The sequence below is a fragment of the Hyperolius riggenbachi genome, chromosome 4 (genome assembly GCF_040937935.1).
Source record: "Hyperolius riggenbachi isolate aHypRig1 chromosome 4, aHypRig1.pri, whole genome shotgun sequence".
NCBI lineage: Eukaryota > Metazoa > Chordata > Amphibia > Anura > Hyperoliidae > Hyperolius > Hyperolius riggenbachi.
This window is the reverse complement of record NC_090649.1, coordinates 191174526-191195905: the sequence shown is the minus strand read 5'-3', so window position 1 is coordinate 191195905 and position 21380 is coordinate 191174526. Positions and strand designations below refer to the sequence as shown.

General features: G+C 41.3%; 2 protein-coding genes across 5 annotated transcripts in view; both read right to left on the bottom strand.

Moving 5' to 3' along the window:
- Window positions 1–7621, bottom strand: part of TMEM44 (transmembrane protein 44) — a 61012-nt gene extending 53391 nt beyond the window's left edge. For 2 of the 3 annotated variants that reach the window (XM_068279318.1, XM_068279319.1), the window contains exons 1-2: window positions 7203–7621; window positions 3519–3645 (exon numbers count right to left, since the gene is read on the bottom strand). In XM_068279318.1, coding sequence (XP_068135419.1) covers window positions 3519–3645; window positions 7203–7357 — 282 coding nt within the window. In that variant the 5' untranslated portion in view covers window positions 7358–7621. The remainder of the gene's footprint in view (window positions 1–3518; window positions 3646–7202) is intronic. The other variant, XM_068279320.1, reaches the window with a different exon arrangement.
- Window positions 7622–17561: 9940 nt separating this feature from the next.
- On the bottom strand, window positions 17562–20811 carry LOC137570615 (uncharacterized). 2 transcript variants are annotated; one of them, XR_011031113.1, is made up of 3 exons: window positions 19987–20811; window positions 19726–19858; window positions 17562–17583 (listed from the first exon to the last, which is right to left on the bottom strand). XR_011031113.1 is itself a non-coding variant. In XM_068279317.1 (2 exons), the coding sequence occupies exons 1-2, from the start codon at window positions 20797–20799 to the stop codon at window positions 19844–19846; spliced, it is 828 nt and encodes a 275-aa protein (XP_068135418.1). In that variant the 5' UTR covers window positions 20800–20811; the 3' UTR covers window positions 19466–19843. The 2 variants fall into 2 exon arrangements, 1 of the variants encoding a protein (XP_068135418.1); XM_068279317.1 differs by lacking the exon at window positions 17562–17583 and having other exon boundaries at window positions 19466–19858.
- Between the last annotated feature and the right edge of the window lie 569 nt (window positions 20812–21380).

Below are 21380 nucleotides of genomic sequence, written 5' to 3'. Positions count from 1 at the left end.
CTCACTCCTCTGTTTAGTGTAGCCATGTGCCGTACAGCCTACCAACTTGTGGCACTCGATGTCACATGACATGCAGCGGTGGGAGCTGAAAAATGATAGGCTGCACAGACCGGATCTGCACATAAGAGGACTGAGGAGGACCTGAAGCTATGTAAATACTGTGACTTAAGGAAGAGTTTTGCTGGGGGCGGCCGTCAGATCTTTGCAGACTATAGTTGTGCCCCTGGTATGAATACTATTTAGCTCAAGCAAAAAATTGCAGCACTTGCTCTTAACTGAGCTCACATAATGCAAATCCAATAGCTGCTGAAAGGCTGCAATCATCCTTGTTTTCTGACTTAAAGTGGACCCAAACCAAACATCTTTTTAATTCAAAATATTTAGTTGCACCACTCTGACACATACAAAGATAAATAAACACTCCTTCAAGCCTATGAGCATTTCAGTGCATGCTTTTCACCCTTCTCTTTTCATAACTAGGGTTATACAGGTGGCAGCCATTAGCAATTCCTCCATTGCTGGACACCATCTACTCCACCAGTTTGCCGGATTCTGTCCCGGCAATATGAAAGGAAGTGAGGGGGTTCTCCAATAAATGTAAAATATGTTATATTTGTCATCATGCGGCTGAAAAAAGGCTGATATTTATTATTATAATTTAGAAAACAGATTTTATTTCTGAAATCTTGTATTTTTAGTTTGGGTCCACTTTAAACATTGAGTTAGGGAAGAATTTTGTATGTACCCTTCTCTCCCGTCATGCACTGCTCCATCACTTTAAAGAGAGTCTGAAGCGACATTAAAAATCGCTTTTTACCTTATAATAAACATGGGCACGTTTGCCCCTGCTAAAACGCCACTATCTTGCGGCAGAATGAGGGGTCTTTACCCCCCAAATCCCCTCCGTGGTGCCCGGGGATCGCTTCCTGTTGAGGCAGGGCTAATGGCCGCAGCCCTGCCTCTCAGCGCGTCTATCAGCGCTGATCGCCGCCTCTCCCTGTCCCTCTCAGTCTTCCTTCACTAAGAGGGGCGGGGGAGGGACGGAGATCCGCTGGCTGATAGATGCGCCTGGTGGCAGAGCTACAGCCGAAAGCTCTGCCTCCATGAGCAGCAAAATCTACGACCAAGTTGGTCGTGGATTTTGCAGGGGGGATTTGGAGGGTAAAGACCCCTTGTTCAGCCGCGGGATAGCGGCGTTTTACCAGGGGCAAACGTACCCATGTTGATTATAGGGTAAAAAGCCATTTTTAATGTCGGTTCAGAGTCTCTTTAAGGCCATAAGGCTCATACAGAGGTTAGCTGTTCAAATGACGTAGCTGAAGGTGTGTACTGTTAAAATGTCTGGATAAAGATGTTCAGATGACATTGCTTGCTTGATGCTAAGTAAGTTCCAGAAGGTCCCTCTTTAACGACTCATACACAGGGGCATGACTATAGGGGAGCAGCCCCGGCGACTGCGGGGGGGGGGGGGGGGGGCGGCAGAGCTTTTAGGAGGCCCCTAGTACTACTTAACTTAGTGTTTTTGTGGCTACACATGTTGTGAAGGTGAGAAGTATGATGCTCATGCTTTGAGCCTTGCATGATGGGTCCCCAGGCTGTGAGGGTCACAAGGGGTAGGCAAGAGAAAGGGTGTAAACATTGAGGGGGGGGGGTATCAAAGCTTTGCTGGGGGCCCCATGACTTATAGTTACACCCCTCCTCATACAAACTAATTTTGTGAACCGCACCATCATCAAACGAGTGTTACTTCTCCTAGGGGCGTAACACATGTGGTCAGACTGGTTTCTCTTTGTCAGAAGTGTGAAATGTCATAAGTCAAATTTAAGCCCATTTGATCAAAGCATGATTGCTGTACACAGCATGAAAAGCTCCGGGGTAGGAGAGGTAGATCAGTTGTACCTTCTACTCCTTATTCCTACACTATGATCTGACACTGGCACATTGTCTTTCATTTTGATTCATATTATATTGTTTTATTTTATTATTGGGCAGCACGGTGGCATAGTGGTTAGCATTCTTGCCTTGCAGCACTGGATTCCCGGTTTGAATCCCAGCCAGGGCAGCATCTACACGTAATTTGTATGTTCTTCCTGTGTCTGTGTAGGTTTCCTCTGGGCACTCCGGTTTCCTCCCACATCCCCAAAACATACAGATAAGTTAATTGACTTCCCCTTCTAAAATTAGCACTAGACTACAATACATACACTACATGATACATACATAGGCATATGACAATGGTAGGGATTAGATTGTGAACTCCTCTGAAAGACAGTTAAGTGACAAGACTACATACTCTGTACAGCGCTACGGAAGATATCGGTGCTATATAAATACTAAATAATATTAATTTATAAAGTTGGGAACAGGAGAATCCTTCTTCACCATTTTTGTTCACCATATTTATTAAGTGCTAAAACTAAGTTTTAAATCCCTTCCCCCCACCCCCATTCTCCGCTTTTCATTAATTTTATCCAATTTTGAGAATATCTCCCTAGTTATAAAACAGTAAATAGACCTGTTTACTGAAAGCGTGGAGAACTGTTCCTCACATCTTCATAGTGGAGTAAGGAAAGGAGAGCAGAGGAACATTTCTCATTAGCTGCCTCTTAGCATTGATCTCTGCTCCTTCCTGGGGGGGCCCAGAGCTGTGGGGGGCCCCCCAACTACCAACCTTCCCTTCCTCTGATACAGGGAACTATACTTCAGATCAGGTGTTTCTGTGGCTACACTTGTTATGGGTGTGACGAACATGATGGCTACACTTGTTGTATGACCATAGTTAGATGGGCCCCAAGGCTGTGCACGTTGTTCCTCTTCAGTACAAATGGCCAATGAGATGCTGAGAATTCATACATGCAGATCTAATGCAAGTTTCAAGTTACATTCAGTTTGCATGGAATTTTCATGTAAGCCAGAATTATTAGCATCTCATTGAGCATCTCTAAACTGCTCAAGGATCTTTTTTGTCTTCAGTGCACTGACCAATTTTACAACCTCCATGTAGCATAGGACCAACATCAAATTCTATGAACAGATTGTGCAGGTAAGCTCTCATACTACATGGAAGTAGTAAAATTGGCCAATGTTTGGCCAATCAAAATTGGATGTGTATACCAGCAGTGTGCTCTAAGGGACCTTTTCCACCTGCAATCGCTAGCGTTCACGCTGAACGCTAGCGATTGCTGAATCGCAAAACCGGCGATTCCCCCGACGTTTGCGGCCGCGATTTTGCTATGCTATGCACTGCATAGCAATATCGCGGCAATTATCGCTCCGCCGCGCGTTCGCGTTCCCGACAAAAGCGAATCGCGGTAGTGGAAATGACCTACCGCGATTCCTATGTTAAAAAGCAAACCGTAGCGATTGTATAATCGCTAGCGGTTTGCGGTTTTGCGATTCAGCCAGCGCAAACGCGCTGGTGGAAAAGGGCCCTAAGTGGTAATTATTATTATTGTTTTTATTCTAAGAAAACAGGTGTAATCAGCAGCATACAATATGAAAGGGAATTGTGTATTTACCTGAATGGAGAGCTGCTTTGATAGAAGTGCTCCAATCGTGTTACACATGGAGCCAAAGAAGCCATAAATATTCCAGAACACCGATTCCTTATGTCGGGAAGCTCTCTTGCAGCTCAGGTAAAAATTCCTGAAAGATAATTGATGATAATCAGCCAGATGTAATATGGAGCATTTTGGTGACATTTGGCTCCAATAGTGTCTGAGCCAGTCTGTGAAGGAAGAGTCTGATCACTTATGGGTTAATGCCAACCTAGGATTACAGAAATGCAGTAGCTGTTTGCTGACTATCCTAGCAGCTGCCAGTTTCATACTTGGGATGCTCTTCCTGTTCCTTCAGTATGTAGTAGAGATGGGCTGAAAACTTTACTTTTCCTAGGTAGTTAATTTTCTTGCTCCACAGGAAAAAGATTTTTTTTTTAGCCAGACCAAAACTTAGCACAGGATTAACCAGGTTCAGAAACTACCTGACAGCTATTATTCAAATATTTTTTGTGAATTTGTTCACATTTTCTTGTTATTAGTGAGTCAGTGACTCAGAACCACCAGACAGAGAGTTTCTGACCAAACCACTGAGAAAACTAACACAAGTGGATAACTGACCAATCCAGCCTGTGCTCTGTATAATAATACCTGGGCCCTAATACCGAGGCCCTCATTCAATTCACTTTTTCTCATAAGTTTTCTCCTAGGAGAGTCATCTTCTGTTTAAAATAACTTTTCATTACTTTACAATTGAAAAAGTACCAAAAAGTAGGTGAAAGTACTGCCAGATTATTACTTTTTTCTTTCTTGTTGGTATTTTAATAGGCATTTTAATGGTAAGGTGTGAAAACATCACCTAAGAGAAAACCTAAAGTAGACCTGAAATAAGTAGAAATAAAACAATTTTACATACCTGGGGCTTCCTCGAGCCCCATTCAGGCTAATTGGTCAGGCACTGCTCTAATTGCATAACTAAAGGGAGAATACCCTGCATTTGCAGGGGGCCCAGAGCTGTGGGGGGCCCCCCAACTACCAACCTTCCCTTCCTCTGATACAGGGAACTATACTTCAGATCAGGTGTTTCTGTGGCTACACTTGTTATGGGTGTGACGAACATGATGGCTACACTTGTTGTATGACCATAGTTAGATGGGCCCCAAGGATGTGAAGTGCACCAAAGGGAGGCAAGAGAAGGGGTGTGAACATTGAGAGGCCCCATCAAAGTTCTTTTTGGGGGGGGGGGGGGGGGTTAACTGTAGTTACTGCAGGAAGAAATCAACCTTCCTTTACATATACAGGGTCTTCTCAAAAAATTAGCATATTGTAATAAAGTTCATTATTTTCTGTAATGTACTGATAAACATTAGACTTTTGATATATTTTAAATTCAAATACACACAACTGAAGTAGTTCAAGCCTTTTATTGTTTTAATATTAATGATTTTGGCATACAGCTCATGAAAACCCAAATTTCCTATCTCAAAAAATTAGCATATTTGATCCAACCAATAAAAGAAAAGTGTTTTTAAAACAAAAAAAGTCAACCTTCAAATAATTATGTTCAGTTATGCACTCAATACTTGGTCGGGAATCCTTTTGCAGAAATGACTCCTTCAATGCGGCGTGGCATGGAGGCAATCAGCCTGTGGCACTGCTCAGGTGTTATGGAGGCCCAGGATGCTTCGATAGCGGTCCTAAGCTCATCCAGAGTGTTGGGTCTTGCGTCTCTCAACTTTCTCTTCACAATATCCCACATATTCTCTATGGGGTTCAGGTCAGGAGAGTTGGCAGGCCAATTGAGTACAGTAATACCATGGTCAGTAAACCATTTACCAGTGGTTTTGGCATTGTGAGCAGGTGCCAGGTCGTGCTGAAAAAATGAAATCTTCATCTCAATAAAGCTTTTCAGCAGATGGAAGCATGAAGTGCTCCAAAATCTCCTGATAGCTAGCTGCATTGACCCTGCCCTTGATAAAACACAGTGGATCAACACCAGCAGCTGACATGGCACCCCAGACCATCACTGACTGTGGGTACTTGACACTGGACTTCAGGCATTTTGGCATTTCCCTCTCCCCAGTCTTCCTCCAGACTCTGGCACCTTGATTTCTGAATTACATGTAAAAGTTGCTTTCATCTGAAAAAAAGTACTTTGGACCACTGAGCAACAGTCCAGTGCTGCTTCTCTGTAGCCCAGGTCACTCGCTTCCGCCGCTGTTTCTGGTTCAAAAGTGGGTTCATGCTTCCATCTGCTGAAAAGCTTTATGGAGATGAAGATTTCACTTTTCAGCATGACCGGGCACCTGCTCACAGTGCCAAAACCACTGGTAAATGGTTTACTGACCATGGTATTACTGTGCTCAATTGGCCTGCCAACTCTCCTGACCTGAACCCCAGAGAATATGTGGGATATTGTGAAGAGAAAGTTGAGAGACGCAAGACCCAACACTCTGGATGAGCTTAAGGCCGCTATCGAAGCATCCTGGGCCTCCATAACACCTGAGCAGTGCCACAGGCTGATTGCCTCCATGCCACGCCGCATTGAAGGAGTCATTTCTGCAAAAGGATTCCCGACCAAGTATTGAGTGCATAACTAAACATAATTATTTGAAGGTTGACTTTTTTTTTGTTTTAAAAACACTTTTCTTTTATTGGTTGGATCAAATATGCTAATTTTTTGAGATAGGAAATTTGGGTTTTCATGAGCTGTATGCCAAAATCATCAATATTAAAACAATAAAAGGCTTGAACTACTTCAGTTGTGTGTATTTGAATCTAAAATATATGAAAGTCTAATGTTTATGAGTGCATTACAGAAAATAATGAACTTTAACACAATATGCTAATTTTTTGAGAAGACCCTGTAGAGTTCTAGAAAGAGCAGAAGTGTATCAGTTAAACCTGTTGGGGTGAATATTAAATCATTCTCAGATTTGATTAAACTAATGATTTGTCATTCTCTGCCTCCTAAGAGCTCAGGTTATCCTAATGCATTTTCTACAAAGCATTTCTGGGAAAGGTGTGCTACAAACAGATATTTATCTTACATCTCTACAAAACTGATCAACATCCAGTGACTGAAAGAAAAGTGACATTCAATGATCCTACACAGTCGATTATTCAGTGATTTGTACCGTGTGTGGTCACCTATTGGATGAGTATGACAGTTAGCCTATAATGGCAGCTTCTACATTATTGCAGTTATTGCCATACATTCACGGTTTACTTTTTTCTATCAATGTTAAATTCCACCACTCCACCTCTCAGGTATGTCTGCTTATGAATATTGCCCTTTTTATTCTTTCACAAATGGTGATCAAATATGTGGATTGTATTCCCCGCTAATGCCAACACATGCAATTACTGGCAGCAACAGAGGAACAGAAACAAAAGCTGCTGCTCTCCTCACACAATGCGGACCCACCCACTAGTGCGTTATGAGGAGTGTTTGCTTATCACTGGGCCAAGAGTGACTTCACTGAGCAAACCATCCACTCCAGGACACACGTTACCCATCAACCAGGAAGAATTAATGTGGCCACTAGATACAACCAGTCCTCAGCCAGTCAGTTACTCTCATTCTAGGGTATAAGACTGGCTGAGGTGCTGCTTTGCAATGAGCATTCAGTTAATCAGTCATTTCACAGATAACAATCCAGAGAACATTAATGTTCAGTGAGTAAAAAGAACATTTTGCATTACAGGGAAAAGGAGGTAAACCAGAATAAGCAGGACAGGAGCCACAAACCAAACGACACACAGATTTTCTCCTCGGCGAAGCAAGTGATTAAGTAATCCAAGTTCCACAGTCCGGTGTCATGACCTTGCTGTATGGTGACATTTCTGACTCCATCCATGTGTCACAAGAAGTTACCGGCACTCCCTGACAGGCCACTGTAGAGTCCAGACACTCAGCATCCTGGCTGTGCACTTCTTAGGGGGTTAGTAATATAGCAAGCAGTTAGTGTAAGTGAGTGCATACATGTAGGAGTAAATTGTAAGAACACTCCTCATGTGCCCGTTTCTGCTGTGAACTGCATATGTGTGCTGTATATACTGAAAGCTCGGGAGTCTGTAGAACCAGCTCTGGTTTACAAGCATACATTCAGTGATTCAGGCTCCAAGCCCTGCCCAGAAACCCTGCTGAATGAGGAAGTCTGCCTCACCTACTGCTGCTTCACCTGATTACACTTTCCCTGTCTGCCGCATAAGAAACATGAAAAAGAGAAAAGCATTTTATAGCACCTACTATACATATTGTACAGCACTACAGAATGTGCAGTAGAATTATCTGTTTAAAAAAAAATACTTCCAAAATATGTAGCAACCTAATACGTATATTTATATTGGTGAGAACAAGCACTAAGGAAACCCTGTTTTATTAGGATTATTATTTAGTATTTTTATAGCACCAACATCTTCTGCAGCACTTTACACAGTACACAGTCATGTCACTAACTGTTCCTCACAGGAGCTCATAATCTAATCCCTAAAATAGTCATATGTCCATTGTAGTCTAGGGTCAATCTTAGAGGGAGCCCTAATGAATTTATAGTATGTGTAGATTTTTGGGATCCGGGACAGAAAAAAACACCGTGAAAATGCAGAGAAAACATACAAACTCCATGCATATAGTGCTGTGGCAGGGATTCAAACTGGCAAGAGTGCTATCCACTACGCCACCTCTGTGCTGCCTATTTTCCACTATAAAGTACTGTATATTACCAAGCAACTAATTTATTAATATTACATTACAGTAAATGTTTTTTGTTCTTATCTTGTCTTCTCTGACCAGTCCTGTAACAAAGCAAACATGATGTATGGTTGCGGAGTTACGTTAATAGCCGCATTGTTGTACCTGCTCATGCAACTTTCACCTACCTATGACTGCTTGTCGAAATGTGTCTGTGTTTAACATTGTAAGCAAAATGACGTAAGTTCGTCATCTTCATGTTGTGCAAAAATCTTCATAAAAAATCTTGAAATTAAAAAAATAAAAATAGGTAGCTAATACAGTATAGTACAAACACTGTATTGCAACACACAGTAAGTTGGCAAATTCTAAAACAGGATCAACTTCTGTCTCTATAAAAACTTTAACGGGACCTCAGGTGGGGATAGATGAACAGGTTTAATTATCACAAAATATGCAATAAAGGTGCTAATTATTTATTTGTGCCTGCAAATCTAAACGTTTGAACTGCAGTGAATATATGCAGAGAACATCTAATGCTAAAGCCATACTATGCGCATTGCATAACGCCTGCACCACAATGCGGATATAACACAACAAACCTTGTGCATGTTATTTTTCACAGCACATAGTATTGTTATGCAATTTGCTCATTATCGCACACATTATACAGAAATATGCTGTACAAAGTGCATTAGGATAATGTGGTCCATTGCAGCAGAAATATAAACATGCCCCTACAGGTGGAAGGGCGGTGCGTTCACATGCAGCATCACAGCGCGCACCAACGTGCCTACTGTGAACATATCCTAACTCAGCATTTTAAGCTATGTACACACCAGAATTCCATTCCAGCGGTTCTGGAGGTGTGTTTAGCTTCTAAGGGCGCAATGGTTAATTTGCATATATTCAGCAGTGTTGCTCTGGTAGACATCTCAAGCTCACTCCAACCTGAATAATCGCAAATTCTTTCTGTTTTCAAACTTTTGTTTTTCATAGCATTTTAGTAAGGGGGCTTTTAGGACCATTGTAGTCCCTTACACACTCCAATGAGTTCTGGGTCACCATGAGCTTGCTGGTTAGTCTGTACCTCTCGGTGTTACAAGCCCTACTCCATAGAGCCAAATTAATCCATGCCATACACTGATGAGGATCAAACAATCTGAAACAGTCTGTTTGCATGTTGGCTTATTCTGGCTCTGTACAAATTAACAAACTGACACATCATTGCATTCCAGCGGTTCTGGAGGTGTGTTTAGCTTCTAAGGGTAACAATGGTTAATTTGCATATATTCAGCAGTGATGCCTGGGAGACATCACGGAGCTCACTCCAACCTGAATTATCGCAAATTCTGTTTTAAAAAAAGCAAACTCTTGTTTTCCTTTTTAGTAAGGGGGCTTTTAGGACCATTGTAGCCCCTTACACACCCCAATGACTTCTGGTTCACCATGAGCTTGCTGGTTAATCTGTTCTTCTCGGTGTTACAAGCCCTACTCCATAGAGCCAAATTAATCCATGCCATACACTGATGAGGATCAAACAATCAGAAACAGTCTGTATGCATGTTGGATTATTATGGCTCTGTACAAATTAACAAGATGACACATTGCATTCCAGCGGTTCTGGAGGTGTGTTTAGCTTCTAAGGGTAACAATGATTAATTTGCATATATTCAGCAGTGATGCCTGGGAGACATCTCGAGCTCACTCCAACCTGAATTATCGCAAATTCTTTCTGTTTTAAAAAAAGCAAACTCTTTGTTTCCTTAGTATTTTAGTAAGGGGGCTTTTAGGACCATTGTAGCCTCTTACACGCTCCAATGAGTTCTGGTTCACCATGAGCTTGCTGGTTAGTCTGTTCCAGAAAAAGAAAGATAAATAAGTTTGCTATGCTGAATATGTCCACTAGGGGTCTCCCCATGTCTGTTCAGGGTAATTTCATATTCTTATACTGTATACTGTATTTAGAATGCTGACTTCCTTAGAAAGAGACATTAAATACTTTTTAAAAACTGATATATTGGTGGCGTGTATACTATGTGGACGTTTTTTTGTGTCTCTGGTCAGAAAACATATTAGACCAAATTATATTTGTCTATAGCAAAAGACAATGTATATTGCCTTTTTTTTTTTTAACACTAATTTTCAATAAAAACTTGTTGCATATTCTATTTTTATGTATTGGATGAATAGGCGAGTAGTCCAACTGAATGTGTTGATCTAGAGAGGATGGACTATGCTTTCAAATTACATTTTGGAGGAATAGAGGTATATAATATAGATTTCTTTTGGTTTCTGTGGAAGGAAAGGTGTGCAGTCATGAAGGCTAGGGGAGGTGCAGGTAATACTTATAAGACAGAATTCCACATGGTTATGAGATTACCTGTAACCATAAACCTAAATATCGGTATCTAAAAAAAAGGTCCAGGTAGATTAACGCTTTCCTAACAGGACTGCTGACCATGTAAACCAGAGCATGCATGTGCACATTACACAGCACTAATCATTACTGTATTTGGCTGGCAGTATAAAAACAATGACCCAGGGAGTGCCTTTTCCCCAAGAAATCTAACAGCTGCAATTATTCAGCAAAAGGAAGGTTAGTGTAATGCTGGGAATACACGTTACGTTTTTCGTGTTCGATTCTCCGCACAATTAGCCATTCGATCTTCCGCTCGTTTTTCTTATCTTTTTTCCATTCACTTCTATGAGAAATCAAGCAGAACAGAATCAAGCAGAGAATTGGACATGTCGGAATTTTATCATCGAAGGCATCTATCGGAACGATTCTCTACAAAAAAACGTAACGTGTATCCCCAGCATAAGAGGTTGGGTGATAAATATCAGCAGGTATTGCCTCATGGGGGGGGCAGGGTCGCAAGTTAGAGATCAAATAGAATTGAGTTTAGTGATAGCAGAATATCAGTCATTCTTACAGACATTTTACTAAAGGACAACTGAAGTGAGAAGGATATGGATGCTTCCATATCTATTTCCTTTTAAGCATACCAGTTTCCTTGCTGCCCTACTGATCTTCTGCCTCGAATACTTTTAGCCATAGATATTCAGATATTACTGCAGCCAAATAGACCAGCAGGGCTGCCAGGCAACTGGTATGGTTTAAAAGGAAATACAGTGGGATGTGAAAGTTTGAGCAACCTTGTTAATCGTCATGATTTTCCTGTATCAATTGTTGGTTGTTACGATAAAAAATGTCAGTTAGATATATCATATAGGAGACACACAGTGATATTTGAGAAGTGAAATTAAGTTTATTGGATTTACAGAAAGTGCACAATAATTGTTTAACCACTTAATGACAACCAGACTTATAAAAACGTCCTGCTATAGCATCTTAACAGCTCCAGGACATTTTTATAAGTCGAACAGTGCTGCCGCCGCTCCGCTCGTGCGCACCCGCGCATTCCCGTGCACGAGATTAGTGAGAAAAAAAAAAACATCATCGAAAAAACACACCTTTATTTCCAAATAATATATTGTCACCATACTTTTTACTAGGGGCATAATTAAAATCTTGTGATAACCAGGACAAATAGGCAGACAAAATGTGTGGGTTTTATGTGCAGTAGCTATATTAAAACTATATGGAATGAAATTGGAGAAAGTGTATTTTTTCATTTTTCCCTTGTTTTTCCCCTTTAAAATGCATAGAAAATAAATTACTGAAAAATATAAACCCCAAAAAGCTACTGTAGGGGGGGGGGGGGGGGTGGAATGAGTTGAACTCACCTGGGGCTTTCTAATGGTCCCCTGCAGACATCCTGTGCCCGCGCAGCCACTCCCCAATGCTCCGGCCCCGCCTCCAGTTCACTTCTGGAATTTCAGACTTTAAAGTCTACGCCTGCGTTGCCGTGTCCTCGATCCCGCTGATGTCTCCAGAAGTGTACGGCGCAGGGCCAGTATGGTCTGTGCCTGCGCAGTATGCTCCTGGTGACATCAGCGGGAGCGAGGACACGGCAACGCAGGTGCAGTGGTTTTCAGACTTTAAAGTCTGAAATTCCAGAAGTGAACCAGAGGCGGGGCCGGAGCATCGATGACTGGCTGCGCGGGCACAGGATGTCTGCGGGGGACCATTAGAAACCCCGGGTAACTTCAACTCAATTTCCCCCAACCCCCCTACAGTATCCCTTTAAGCTATTGGCAAATGAAAGGGATAAGCACTGAAAAGAGAAAATCGCTCTTGTCCATTAGGGTAAAAAACGCTTTGGGGTGAAGTGGTTACACAAAATTAGGCAGGTGCATACATTTAAGCACCACAAAAAAGAAACAATATGTAGTAGATCCTCCTTTTGCAGAAATTACAGCCTCTAAACGCTTCCTGTAAGTTCCAATGAGAGTCTGGATTCTGGTTGAAGGTATTTTGGACCATTCCTCTTTACAAAACATCTCTAGTTCATTCAGGTTTGATGGCTTCCGAGCATGGACAGCTCTCTAACTCACACCACAGATTTTCAATTATATTCAGGTCTGAGGACTGAGATGGCCATTCCAGAACGTTGTACTTGTTCCTCTGCATGAATGCCTTAGTTGATTTTGAGCAGCATTTAGGGTTGTTGTCTTGTTGAAAGATCCAGCCCCGGTGCAGCTTCATCTTTGTCACCGATTCTCGCATACAGCATCTTCTTGTGTAAAGTGCAGCAAATGGTTGAACGATGCGCAGTGACTCCAATCTGCAGCCAGTGATGTTGTAGGTCTTTGGTGCTGGTCTGTGGTTTGACTGACTGTTTTCACCATTCGTCGCTTCTGTCTATGCGAGATTTTTCTTGGTCTGCCACTTGGAGCCTTAACTTGAACTGAGCCTGTGGTCTTCCATTTCCTCAATATGTTCCTAACTGTGGAAACAGACAGCTGAAAATCTGAGACCGCTTTCTGTATCCTTCCCCTAAACCATGATGGTGAACAATCTATGTGTTCAGGTCATTTGAGAGTTGTTTTGAGACCCCCATGTTGCTACTCTTCAGAGAAATTAAAAAGAGGAGGTAAAATTACAATTGACCCCCTTAAATACTCTCTCTCATAATTACAATACAATACAATACAATAACATTTGTAAAGCGCTTTTCTCCCATAGGACTCAAAGCGCATAGCTGTGTCTCAGATTAATACAGGGCTTCAGGCTGGGTTGTGTTACTGAGGAGATAGTAAGATGTTCATGAATGCCAGACTGAAAAGGTAGGTTTTCAGTTTAGACTTAAATGCTTCCAGGGATGGGCTGTCCTGATTGGGTGTGGCAGGGAGTTCCAAAGTGTAGGGGCAGCATGACAAAAGGCTCTGTCTCCAAAGGTTTTGAGGTGGACTCTGGGGGTGACCAAGGTGTTACGTCCTTTGATCTAAGATTGTGGGGGGTGTGATGCAGTTGCAACAAGTCCTTCAGGTATCCAGGGCCCAGATTGTGCAAGGATTTGAATGTCAGTAAGCCAATCTTAAACAGAATTCTCCATTTTATCGGTAGCCAGTGGAGTGAGCTCAGGGTTGGTGTTATGTGGCAATGGCGGGGTTGGCTCGTTAACAGCCTTGCGGCGGCATTCTGTACTAATTGCAGGCGGCGTAAGTCTTTCTTATGCAGGCCTGTGTAGAGGACGTTGCAGTAGTCTAACCTTGATGTGACGAAGGCATGAACTAGGGTTGGAAGATCCTCTGAAGGAATTAGGTGTTTAATCCTTGCAATATTCCTTAGGTGAAAGAAGGAATGTTTCACAACAGCTGAGATTTGATTCCTGAAGCTTAATTTCCCATCAATCAGTACTCCCAGGCTGCGCACACAGTCTGAGTTGTTCAGGTCTGAGCTCCCTATCCTTAGCGGTGTTGGTTGAGACTGGAGCTGCTTTGCTGTTGAGCCCTGGCCCTCGATAACAAGAACCTCAGTTTTGTCAGCATTAAGTTTTAGCCAATTATTATTCATCCACTCCTGAAGCTCAGCTAAGCATGCGTTTATTTGTGGAGTAGGGTCTGTGACATCAGGTTTGAATGACAAATATAGCTGGGTGTCATCAGCATAGCAATGATATGTCAGTCCATGTTTTTGTATGATTTCTCCAAGTGGCAGCATGTATATGGTGAACAGTAAAGGGGATAATATTGCGCCCTGAGGTACACCGTATTTTAGTGGTACAGAGTTGGAGAGGAAGGGCCCTAAGGCTACCCTTTGTGTTCTGCCAGCCAGGAAGGAGTTGAACCACCGGAGAACAATGCCATCTATGCCACAGTACTCTTGTAGCCTGTTGAGTAAGATAATTAGATTCACCTGTGTATGTAGGTCAGGGGTCACTGGGCTTACCAAGCATAATTGCGTTCCAATAATTAGTTCTAAAGGTTTTGGAATTAATAAAATGACAACAGTGCCCAAATTTATGCACCTGCCTAATTTTATTTAAACAATTATTGCACACTTTCTGTAAATCCAATAAACTTCATTTCACTTCTCAAATATCACTGTGTGTGTCTCCTATATGATATATTTAACTGACAATTTTAATCGTAACAACCAATGATTTATACAGGAAAATCTTGACGATTAACAAGGTTGCCCAAACTTTCGCATCCCACTGTAAATACCGTAGGTCATCCTCCATTCTTCTCACTTCAGTTGACCTTTAACAGCCACTGTAATCAACAATTACTCAGCAAAGAGAACAGAACTATCCCTTCCAACAAAAAGTGCAGACCTATAATAGCAAAAAGAAAATTTTAGGAATATAGATATGAACTGCGACCCGGAATGCAGATTAAATACATTTCCTTACTTTAACTGGTACATTTTTGTGTGAAGACTTCAGCAACAATGACACTGGTGCATGAAAAATGATAACCATGCCAGTTACCAAAACCACTTACATAATGCCGAGGCCTTCATTCTTACTGCAACCATACTAATGGTGCCCATAGACTATACAGTTTTTCATTTATTTTTTTATTTGAGACGTTTGATTATTCTGTTTGGTGGAATGGTTTTTAAAATTCTTTTCGAGGTACCATACATGAATGCTCAATTTTTCTCGAAAATCCGAAAAAAAACATTTGAATATGGACAGCACAGTGGCATAGTGGTTAGCGCTCTCTCCTTGCAGCACTGTGTCCTCGGTTGGAATCCCAGACAGGGCACTACCTGCATGGAGTTTTCATGTTCTCCCCATGTCTGCGTAGGTTTCCTTCGGGCACTCTGGTTTCCTCCTACATCTCAAATACATACAGATAAATTAATTGGCTTCCCCTAAATTGACCCTAGATTACAATACATACATAAACATATCACTATAGTAGGGATTAGATTGTGGGCTCCTCTGAGGGACAGTTAAGGGACAGGACAATATACTCTGTGCAGCGCAGTGGAAGATGGCGCTATATAAATACTAAATAATAATATTATTATGAAGAAAAAAGTAGTTTTTTGTTTAATAGTATTTCCTTGTACAACCTACACTGTACAATTTCACAATCATCCAGATTTTTCCAACATACGCATCAAAGCGTTGTGGTAGGGCACGCCTTTAAAGCAATACTTGGGTGCTTGATACTGTGACATAGGCAATGTCTCCTCAAATCAGCAATCCAATGTATCAGCACACCACTTCCAGTAAATCACGCTCTTTTACAGGGCTGTGGAGTCAGTACAAAAATCTTCCAACTCCGACTCCTCAGTTTATGAACAATAATATCAAGAAGTAGAGCAATTTATAAAATTCCATGTCCATGGACAATATGACACAATGTGTAACCTAACTAAGTATCCATGGTCATCAAGAAAAACCAAGCAGCAACTGACTTAATATAGACAAAGTATATAATCTTTATTAAGTACGTATCCAAACACATAAAAACAATTACAAATCTCCAGTGTGGCTGGGAGGGAACAATTAAGTAATCAGATGAAAAATAGACAATAAACAGATATCGGGGGTGAGGAAGTAAGTAACAAGTCACATATAGATGTACTGGTATACTGAACAGCACCCACTCCTCAATACAATAATCCTAAGCATGGTGCATGTTATATGCTGTCAGTATAGTGAAAATGAATGCCTCACCGTTCCAATAGCACAGACCCTCGCAGCCCCGCCGGAGACAAGGGACCTCACATGTATCGCACCTCCTACGGTGCTTCTTCGGAGATAAAAAGATTAAAAAAGATCCGTCTTAAATACACGCTGCAATGCCGCCGAACGCTACAGGAGGCGTGGCCACACCCCCTATGCGTCACTCCGCTATGCGACCTCACGTTCGCATAGACTGAGCGGCGCACACCCGATGATGCTGTCTGCGGAGGGTCAATGCGAAAGGACAGCCATTGCAATTTCAATAATAAATCACTACCCATATATAAAAAGAACAGTTGCTCATGTATTAGAATGATAATTAAAGATATGAATATAATTAATAATAAAAACACGTGGAAATATCAATATTCGTATATATACTCAATACAGCACCATCATGTGGCCAAAGTACATATTAACACACATTATCTAGATTCAAGTAAAAACAGAAAAGAGACTGAGACAGCAGTGACATCTAATGGTTATTTGACAATACTGCAGGTGGTATTTAATACATATATCTCTATTATAAAACCCACAGAGGGAAACACCGGTGCTAACTATTACATCAATTTAGTTAAAGTGCAAGGTGCTACAATCGTAAAACAAAATAATTTAGTACATAGTGATAGTGAATGATGAATAATATTATTATAAAGTGTCTTAAACTTGGATTTAATTAGAAATTCCTAGTATGAAGTGTCTTGATCTTTAATTTGATTGAAGATCCATAAATGTAGATACAAATATCAAAGTGCCATGTGTAGTGTATAATCGATAATTCCTGCGGACTAGAAAAACATCAATTAGCCCTCTAGTAAAACTAGAAACATATACAATATATGACTCCAAAGGCAGTATCACTCCATATGTGTCCTGATCTTCATACAAAAAGTGCCAAATAGTGCAAGGAGGACTCTGATAGTCAGTACTCACCTACTGACATTTCAGAGAAAACATGCAAAATTGTGAATAAATGTCAGTACTCACTTCTGACATGTAAAAAAGTGCAGTGAAAATAAAGTGACTCATGCAAAAAAATGTATATACTCATGTCGTACTCACAGACGACATGAATCAGAGAGTAAAGTGAAAAGCAAATCCTACAGAACAACTAGTGAACCCACCTAAAGTGTCACCATCAATCATAAAGTGGCACTACAACGTACCCCTCCCGTGGGGATAACACACAAGACAAGGGAAATACTTACTTGTCAAGAGCTTTTGTGTGTGTAGACATTTATATACACCCACACACACCTATATAAAAATATTTCTGTTGACCAATTCACAACATGTTTTGATAATACCGTCATATACAGTATGAGCATTTCACCTACAAACAAATGAGAGACAAGTCCATTAGTACAGTCACACTCAAAATCAAAACAGAGACAAACCCCAACATGGTCTATTGTGGCAGAAAACATGAGAAACTGACTTCCTCATTAAGACCCTTCGGACTCCTTGTCTGTAACTTAAATATCCACCGCAATTCAGCACGCAACAATTTATTGACAACATCGCCGCCTCTATTATCAATCCTGATAGTCTCAAGCCCACAAAACAGCCAATCCCTAAGAGACCCCTGATGTGCATTCAGAGCATGATTGGCCAGTGTAGTAAGAGTTTTTCCTCGTTCTCTGTCCCTGGCGGCCAATTTGACCACCGACCAGTGCTTCTGTAAGCGAATTTTCAGGGCATTTTTAGTCTGCCCGACATACTGCCACCCACACGGGCACTGCAGCATGTAGATGACAGCTCGAGTTTTGCAATTAATGAAGTCGTTAATATAGAAAATTTTGCCATTATGGCGATTCTTCACTGTCTTAGTGACCCTCATATTGGAACAAACACTACATGTACCACAAGGGTAACTACCCTTGATGGTCCTGCTCAAACTTGGTTTCTGAAAGTGGCTATGACATAGTATCGTTTTTAAAGTTGGTGCTCTCTTGGCTGTGAGGCTTGGACGGTCCGTAACAAATGGTCTAATGTCAGAGTCCAATTTTAAAATATCCCAATGCTTCCCTAGTATGTTATATATTTCATGCCATTGGTCATTATATGGTGTGGCTATTCTGATAGTGGGATCATGTCTTCTTCTCTTAGGTCGCAATAATTCCGTGCGTGATGATGCTCTTGCTCTTCTAATAGCTTGCTCAATGGGTTTTCTAGGATAACCCCTTGCTTGTAACCTCTCTTTTAAATCAAGTGCTGCTATTTCGAATTCTTCATTATCTGAACAGTTCCTACGTAAACGTATAAACTGTCCCAACGGGATATTACGTTTCACTGATTCCATGTGGTGAGACTGGTATTGCAGGATGCTATTAACTGCTGTTGGTTTACGGAAAACAGTTGTTGTGAGTTCACCACTCCAACCCTTTCTAATCTTCAGATCCAAAAACTCTACTTCCCGATCACTAATGTTATACGTCAGGAAGATGTTTAAATCATTATGATTCAGCGTATCGAAGAATTCCAGGCATATGTGTCGGGGTCCTTGCCAAATAATGAATAAATCATCGATGAATCGAAACCACCCCAAAATGTGGGGGTGGAATCGACTCATCGATTCGGACCAAACACACTCGCGCTCCCACCAACCAAGGAACAGGTTGGCAACCGAGGGGGCACACTTGGCCCCCATGGCTACCCCCCTGACCTGGAGGTAGAAGCGCGAGTCAAATACAAAGAAATTGTGCTTCAACACAAACTCCAGCAATGACAAAACAAACAATCTGCGAGGGTCAGACATATTACCCATACTCAAAAAATAATCAGCAGCCCGTAAACCCACATCATGTCCTATATTAGAGTAAAGCGACTCTACATCACATGTGACAAGAAGGGAATCATCAGGGACATTAAGACATTCAAGATGACTCAATAAATCACCAGTGTCACGTATATATGAGTCTAAAGATGTTACAAAAGGTTGGAGGTAATGGTCAATAAATTGGCAGGCCCGCTCGGTCAAGCTGCCAATCCCTGAAATTATTGGTCTTCCAGGTGGCCTATGGGGATTCTTATGTACTTTCGGCAACATATAGAAAGTTGCCACTACTGGCTTTTCTTTCCATAAAAATTTCTGTTCTTTGTCGGTGATGATCCCTTCATGTCTAGCTGTATCTAGAAGGCTCCGGAGCTCATGCTGAAAGGACTCCATAGGGTTCCCTCGTAGTCTACAATAAAAGGACTGATTATTTAGCTGTTTGAGTGCCTCCTCCAGATAAAGTTCGAGGGGCCAAATGACCACATTCCCCCCCTTATCAGCCTCCTTGATCAAAATGTCCTTCCTGGCCTTCAAGGACTTTATAGCTCGTCTTTCATCAAGATTTAAATTATCTGCAGAGATATTGCGTTTACTCCCCAAACTGTGCAGATCCCTACACACTAAATCAAAGAATATCCTCACTTCAGTACTGAAGTAGGGTAAAAATTTAGACGGAGGTTTAAAGGTGACATCACTCACCTGTTCTTCATTTTCATTCAAGAGACCTAATAAGTCATCAAAGGCCTGTTGGTCATTAAGATCCAATCCACAGTCCAGTATGTCCTGATCTTGCACTGAGCGAGGGTCATATATTTTTTTAAGAGTCAAGCGTCTGCAGAAAAAATACAAATCTTTTAGTGCCTCAAACTCATCAAAATGATTTTTCGGAGAAAAAGACAACCCCCTAGATAAAACATTCATTTCACCCTCTGTCAAGGGAACTGATGATAGATTAATTACCTGAAGGGCTGTTTGTTCAGGAGAACCTTTGTCCATTCTACGTCTCTTGACAAAACTTTTCTTAGCCTGGCCAAAAGTATTTGTGGCCAACATCCTCTGAACTGCAGAGTGAGATGTTCCATCTGACTCAAAAGCATCGCTTGAGTCTGATACACAGGATGACATAGTATTGGTCTGTGCCTGTCCTTGTCCAGTAGTGGGATTTTTTTTAATAATATTTCTGGGCTTCTTGTTGTTGATCCATGCTTTTCTACCCTTAGGGTTACCAGAGTGATGCCACAGATAGGCTCTTTTCAGACTGTAGTCTAGCCGATCTCTTGATAGTTTTTTGGTTTTGTTGGAAATAATATCCGTCTCGATCTTATCCAATTCGTTTTTGAGATCGGTCATAAAGGCTTCAATTCTATCAGTGGGGCCCATCTGGCCAATCTGTGTCTTTAAATCACTAATCTTCTGTTTGTACTGAATCAACAGTTCTCTATCATGTAGTAAGAGCATCTCCACAATGATGTGGGAACATTTAGATAAACCAGTCTCCCACAATTTTCTACCATCTTCATTAAGATACCAAGACGGAAAGATCTGGACCCGTAGGCCCCTGGGATAAATCCCTTGCCTGTCATAATTTTCAAGACTACTAACATTCCACCATACTTTGATGTAATTGATGTGGATATCCTTAAGTTCCAGACACAGCTGTTTCAACTCTTTGGAGATGCCACTCCCTGAAATGGCACTCTCCTTGTGTGCAAATATGCTTTGTAAATTGACTTCCCAACATGCTTCTAATGAATCTAGAAGATTAAGATCCATAGTAAAAAAGTGACAAGCTCTAGAAGAAATCAGAGAGATTTCATAATCACTAAACAATAATATCAAGAAGTAGAGCAATTTATAAAATTCCATGTCCATGGACAATATGACACAATGTGTAACCTAACTAAGTATCCATGGTCATCAAGAAAAACCAAGCAGCAACTGACTTAATATAGACAAAGTATATAATCTTTATTAAGTACGTATCCAAACACATAAAAACAATTACAAATCTCCAGTGTGGCTGGGAGGGAACAATTAAGTAATCAGATGAAAAATAGACAATAAACAGATATCGGGGGTGAGGAAGTAAGTAACAAGTCACATATAGATGTACTGGTATACTGAACAGCACCCACTCCTCAATACAATAATCCTAAGCATGGTGCATGTTATATGCTGTCAGTATAGTGAAAATGAATGCCTCACCGTTCCAATAGCACAGACCCTCGCAGCCCCGCCGGAGACAAGGGACCTCACCTCACATCGATGAGTCGATTCCACCCCCACATTTTGGGGTGGTTTCGATTCATCGATGATTTATTCATTATTTGGCAAGGACCCCGACACATATGCCT